Source organism: Gavialis gangeticus, unplaced genomic scaffold (genome assembly GCF_001723915.1).
Source record: "Gavialis gangeticus isolate Ggan-Ray unplaced genomic scaffold, GavGan_comp1, whole genome shotgun sequence".
Taxonomy (NCBI): domain Eukaryota; kingdom Metazoa; phylum Chordata; order Crocodylia; family Gavialidae; genus Gavialis; species Gavialis gangeticus.
Window position 1 is genome coordinate 4,928,496 of NW_017729018.1, and position 6,199 is coordinate 4,934,694.

The 6,199-nt window shown below is 54.5% G+C and overlaps 1 protein-coding gene across 1 annotated transcript in view; it reads right to left on the bottom strand.

Annotated features, from left to right (window-relative positions):
- LOC109294803 (unconventional myosin-Vb-like) overlaps positions 1–6,199 on the bottom strand; it is a 72,907-nt gene that overhangs the window by 40,524 nt on the left and 26,184 nt on the right. The window contains exons 5-7 of the mRNA XM_019513282.1: positions 3,734–3,890; positions 1,394–1,537; positions 424–505 (exon numbers count right to left, since the gene is read on the bottom strand). Coding sequence (XP_019368827.1) covers positions 424–505; positions 1,394–1,537; positions 3,734–3,890 — 383 coding nt within the window. The remainder of the gene's footprint in view (positions 1–423; positions 506–1,393; positions 1,538–3,733; positions 3,891–6,199) is intronic.

Sequence of the window (6,199 nt, forward strand, 5' to 3'; positions counted from 1 at the left end):
AAGCAGCACTGTTTTTTGCACAGCCCCACAAGTCAAGAGCACCTACCCCAAGCAGCCTAGCGTCAGCTCAGCAGTGACAGCACTTGCCTGGTATTAGTGGGACGGGCCCAGCCCTTGCTCTCCTGTTGCAGGTCAAGAAAATAGAAGCTCACCGACTAGCACCAAGCACCTGCTCTGTGCTGGAGTCCCACCTCCCATCCAAGCTGCACAGCCCACAGCTGAGACTGCCCTCTGCAAAGTCTAGCCCTGTCTCCCACTAGCCAAGACAGCCAACACTGCGAGCACAGCAGAGGTTCCCAAGGGACTAATGCAGCTGGGGAAGGAGATGGGAGCCATCTGTTTTACATGGAGCCAGGGAGTCCCAGAAGCAGCAGCATAGGGAAGGCTTGCCAGGCTGGCACTGACAAGGCACCAGGCACTTACCAAGACCTAAGCCCTGGAGCTCAGGCAGGGAAGCCGAGGCACACAGCTGGTAGAAGATGTGGTAGTTCCTCTCCACTTTTGCCTGTGTGGAGCAGCAAAAAGTTCATTGCTCTGGTCCCCTCTCACCCCCCTGCTGCTCCCAACAGCTATTGGAAGGTGCCGGCCACATCAGGCACTGCTAATCCTGCTAGAGGGATGGGCACCATTCTGCCCCATGCTTAGGGCCTGGGTCTGTCAGGTGCTGCCTGCTTTGGGTGAGAGTCCAGGGTCTGAGTCTCTCCTAGAGGCATAAAAGGCCCCTGGTTTGAGGGGACAGCAGAGTCTCCCAAATGCCCTTCCTCCAAGGCTGAGAAAAGCGGGAAGGCTCCAAGTAGTAGCAAGAAACTGAGCCTGGCCATGGCTGGACTGTGGGGCCTCAACCCCTGCCCCCTCCCCACAGTACTGTAGCTTCTCACATGGTTGTGAGATTGGGGCAAGTTGCTTTACAAGGAGTCACTGGGACAAGCTGGTCAAAGCCAGAGTACAACTATGTACAGCACAAAGCGTCCAAACTGGGTGACTTCAGGTTCTCTTTCCAAGCTGCTTCCCCTTTCATCCTGTCAAATCAGTGCCAGCACGGGGCCCTCTCATTTTTAGCCTCCATCTCCTTGAACTGCTCTCTCTTCTCAGTCAAAGCCGAGTTAGAGCAGCAGACAGAAGACACCATCTTCCGAGGGGAAAAAAAGAGGGAAAAAACAGTGGTTGTCTGGAAGAGCCAGATAAAACCAAGAGGCGCAGTCAGAAACCTTAGTCCTGCTGCCTCACCCTGTGTCTGCCCCAAGCCTTGGCATCATTGCAACAGGGGACAGCAAGTGCCCTGGGCGGGCTGGGGCGGGGGGGGGACTTGTAGTCACAGCAGGCTACAGACGCCTCCCAGCCACTTGTCACGTAGCCTCCATTGCACACCCCTACCCCAAGCCTGCAGACCAACCTGGAAGGTGACACGGGATTTCTCTAGGAGGTAGGTTTTCATGGTGGCCCCGAGGATGCGGTACTCATGGTTGAAGCAGATTTCCACATACTTCCCAAAGCGGCTGCTGTTGTCATTCCTGGCGGTCTTGGCATTTCCAAAAGCCTGGTCAGAAACAAAGTACCCAGCTCCTACCTGCAGTCTCAAGTCAGCATCAACATGCCTGCTTCCCAGGTGGGGAGGCAGACACAGGGGTGGAAAGCAGTGACCTGTCAGGGGTCATCTAGCAAGCCAGCAGCAGGCCTCCAGGTCCTAATCCCAATCCAGGGCCCCTACCACTAGGTTGCACTGCCAGCACTGGCCTGCCTGCATTTCCCTGCCTAGTCACAGCATCAGCAGTGAGTTCCTGGTACAGAGATGTCCCAGAGAGGGGCAGCTTGTGCACTGCAGCTCCATCACAGCCAGGTTCACTGTGGGAAGAGCTGCTTGCACAGATGCAGACCACAGACAGCCTAGGGAACCTTCTACAGTGGGACTGATCCCTCTTGCCAGACACCCCATGTGGTCTCCAAGGCTGCATGGTAGGAGAGGTCAGTGCAGCACCCTCTTCCCCCCACAGGAAGCCAGATGGTGCGAGCAAAGACTCAGGCAGGGGCACAAGCTGCAAGTGAACAGCATCAGCAATTTGCTTTACTTTTTATCCCCCAGAGGCATTAGGTATTGGCTGCAGCCAAGGCTGGGGATCCATGACAGAGCTGCACCAGTGCTCCAGCTGAGACTTAAGCCTCGAGGTTCCTGGATAGAGGGTCTTTCCCCTCTGCTCAAGGTCAGACCAACTGCCATGTTTGGGGCCAGGAAGCAATTTTACTCTGTGGTCAGTTTGACAGCCTGGGGGGATTTTGCCTTCCTCTGTAAGAAGGGGTGGTGGTACTGCCTGGGACCTGTTGAGTGCACAAACAACCTTTAAAAAGGAGGACATTAGCTGCCATGGTCCCCCTGCTTTACCTGTGGCAGGTTAGGGTGTTGCGCCAGGGTAGTTTTCCCAAGAAGTTAGACAACAGATCTGTCTAAGATGGTTTGGACAGGGATGATCCTACTTCAAACAGGGAGGAGCTAGGTGACCTCCAGCAGTCCCTTCCCACCCTCTTTCTCCATGGCTATGATCACCACCCACCACTGGAGGGGCAGCAGATGGCACTTGAAGAAGGCAGCATTAGAAGCAAGTTGCCCCATTGGCCAAGACTGGCAGGTCTGCTCAGCTCTTCAAGGGCACCGACTGCCTGGAGTTCTCCATTTGCTCTTATTCCGCCCCTCCCACAGAGACCTGCTCATTCCTGCAGGTTGCACAGGACACCCAATACCCTTAGCAGAGGATTGAGCCCCTTTGGGCCACACTTGCCTCCCTGGCAAGAAGTCTAGCTGTGCTGCTGCTGGATTTCTGCTTCTCCCTGGGATTCAAGGCCTCAGCAGCCTGTGGGGGCAGCCCCTTCCAGCCGGCCACATGCAATGCTGGGAGACAGGGGCTGGATAGGAGGATTTATTACTCTTCAACTTACTGCCCTGCTCCTTGGAACCAGGCCTTGGATCTTAATACCACAGCTCCCACAGAGCAAAGAGCACGAGGGGAGGGGACCAAGCCAGACTGGTGCCTCCAGCTTCTCTTGAAGACAAAAATAATCCTTAGCTGCACAGCACCAGGGGAGGAGGGGAACACAGTGCTGCATCACTGGACTGGCATTTCCTCCCTCCCCACACCGAGTGCTGACAGACCAGCAGCAGCAGGGCACAAGTTCGGGGAAAATGCACAATCAGCAGAACTGAGCCGTGGCCCGGCAGGGGACAGGAAGCAGCAAGGCCAGGCACAGCTGCCGTGCTGCCGGGAAGAGAGCTCGTGCCCAGACTGTGCGGAGATGAACTCTCCCATCCCATGAGAAGAGGCCATGCTAAGGACAGCTGAACACTACATTTAAAATTGGCAACAGGGAGGAGAGTCTCAGGCCAGGTCAGACCAAGGGACCCTGCACCCTCTGAGCTTGTGGCCTCTGCTGCTCTGAAGGACAGTGCACGGTCACTCCAGTGACCTCTGCAAGACACAGCTCAAAGGGACGCAGCCAGGGAAGATCACAGGGAGGGGGCAAAGTAGCCTGGCTGCCTGCCTTAAGCCTGGCTCTTGTTTTAGAGAAGAGCACTCCTGCCCCCAGCCCTCCTTTCCAGCAGCACCTTGCTGGAGGACTATGAGACTCCAGCTTCTCCCCAATGGCCGGCTCATGGGGTGCAGCCCCAGAGCTCCTGCACCTCCCTCCCTGGGCAGCGATTCATGGGACCTTCCTCCTTCCAGGCTCCTTGGAGGAAAAGCCCTACCTCCATGATGGGGCTCGAGGCCAGCACCTTCTCCTCCACGCTGGAGTTGCTCAAGGATCCACCGACTATGGCAAAGTACCTCATGGCGTACTTGGCAGTGGCCGTCTTCCCTGCACCCGATTCACCGCTTATGATCAGCGACTGGTTTTTGTCCTCCCTGCAAAAAGCAGAGGTGAGGCAAGAAGGACTTGGAGCAGGTCTTGCCGTCACTGGACAGCACAAGCCCTGCTCAGAGATCCTGACCCAAGATGCTGCCCCTGATCCTGGAGTTCCCTAGACAGCTCCAATGACCAGGGCCTGGGCACATGTGCCAGGAGACTAGTCCCATGGAACTAATTAGGCCCTCCCTTTTCAGGTCAGGGTTAGAGCAAAGGGCAGTGCAGAGCAGGGCACAGGTAGAGACCTAGGGTAGAGCCAGAACTAGGCCACACAACCCTGCTTTGTACTAGAGGGGCTAAAGCAGCTTGCAAGCACTGCAGTATTGCGAGGAGCAACAGGCTCCTGGTTCCCCCATGAGGGTCAACGCTAGACCCATGCAAGGCAGGCAGTCACAATGTGAACAGACTTGCCTGCCTTCCTCCCCACCATAAGCCCCCAGCCCCTTCCAAATGCCTTGCCAGACTGCTTTGTGGCTTGGCACACTGGGGAAAGCAGGTACAAGATTGAGGGTGCTGCCCTCTGGGAAGACTCTTTTTAGGCAACCCCATGCATGTTTTTGCCTCACTGGAGCCAGACAAGCAGGTTGGTCATCAACACCCTCTACTCAGCAGGCCCATGAAGGAACCTGGCCTCAGCCCTGATCCTCATCCCCTACCTGGGAAGGGCTGCTGACAAGAGGCACAATGAGACATCTTTAATAAGGCTGCTGCTCTGTCCTGGGGAAACAGCCTCCCCCCAGCCCGAACTGCCTCCACACTAGCAGAAGGGGAACTGGGGAAGGCAGATTCCAGCACAGCCCGAGACAACAGCATGTGCCATCCCCACCAGGGTACATGCCTCTGATCGGATGCTGGGGAGGGGAGCCTCAGTGTGTGCAGGGTAGCCATTAGACATCTACCTTTCCCCAGAGCAGCCCAGGCAGCTGTTAGGTGCAACTGCACTGGGCCTCTCCCTGCAGTTTCAGGAGCTGAACTGCCAGGGGCAGTGCAACCAAGCCTAATTGTGCCTTGCTGAAGACTTTTACCAGCAGGTGGTTTGGCATCAGCTCCCTGGAGCTGATGCCAACACCAAGTCCTCAGTGGGCAGGGCTACAAGCATCTCTTCCGTTTACCCTGCCCCCCCTCACTTTGCCAGAGAGCAAACACTCCCAGAGCCCTGCGTGTACTGCAAATGCAGACAGATGGGTGCCCTCAGCACCGATTTTAGCAGGGCCAAGGCTCTCACCCTTGTTTCAGAGATTGGCCGTACAAATCAATCTTCAAAAAGTGTCTTGACACCCATCTTGCTAGGGTCATCTGATCCCAGCAGTTTTTCCTGCCCAAGTGCAGGGGGGCTGGACCCAGTGATCTGCAAGTTTCCTTTCCAGCCCCCAACAACTAACAGCTATGAAAGTCAGGCAGTGCCCAAGGCCAAGGACCAGCTCCAGTGAAGTCAACTGCAACCCTTGTCAGTACACACTTGGAGCCAGAGCCAGCAGGAGCTTGCTGGAAGGCCTAAGCAACATCCCAAGTTTCACCTCCACAAGAAAGGGACAAGCAGTGCATGTACATGTGTGAAGCAGGTTTACATCTGAATTTTGCAGCTGCCCAATGTCTTGTCCTCCAGAATTAAGCCAACAACAAGCCCCTCCTAGAGACTGGCTCAAGTACAGGACAGGGCTCCTGCCATCACATTCTGGAAATAATTTCCAGCTAGTTATTTCTGCCTGCACCCTAGGCACATCCCAAAAGTACTGTTTAGAGCCACTGAGTCTTTCCCCAGCTGAGCCATTTATCCAGACTCTTTCTGCAGCACCCAAGCTGGCATTTTCAGAGGCAGATCTCCAACTCCCACTAGCTTCCTAGTGCCAGTTTCTCCCCAAGGATGCCAGCTCTGTGCCCAAGGCAGCCAAAGTGCCACCAGCTTGGTCTCAGCATCCAATGAAAACACCTACTTTTGCCTGAAGGGCAAGGACTTGCAGCCTGCCCTACATTTCCTATTTGTATTTGCATTAGGTGATTAAAGAAGAGAGAGCAAGAAGGGTCAAATGAGATTCCACCTGTTTTTCTTGACTGTCATCTGTATTTGATCTATTTTTTGTATCACCATAAAAAAAATTAAAATGAATATAGTATAGAAGTTAGTAGATGTGCAATCTTAACCTTTGCTTTTAGAAAGACAGAAATATAAATGAGTTTATTGTCCACATTACTGAATTATTATTATGGGGTTCCAAGATGGCAACCAGCAAGTGGGACACCTGGCAAGGGGCGGGCTACCCTTGCAGCCCTCAACAGCTCACCAAAAAAAAAAAAAAAAAAAAAAAAA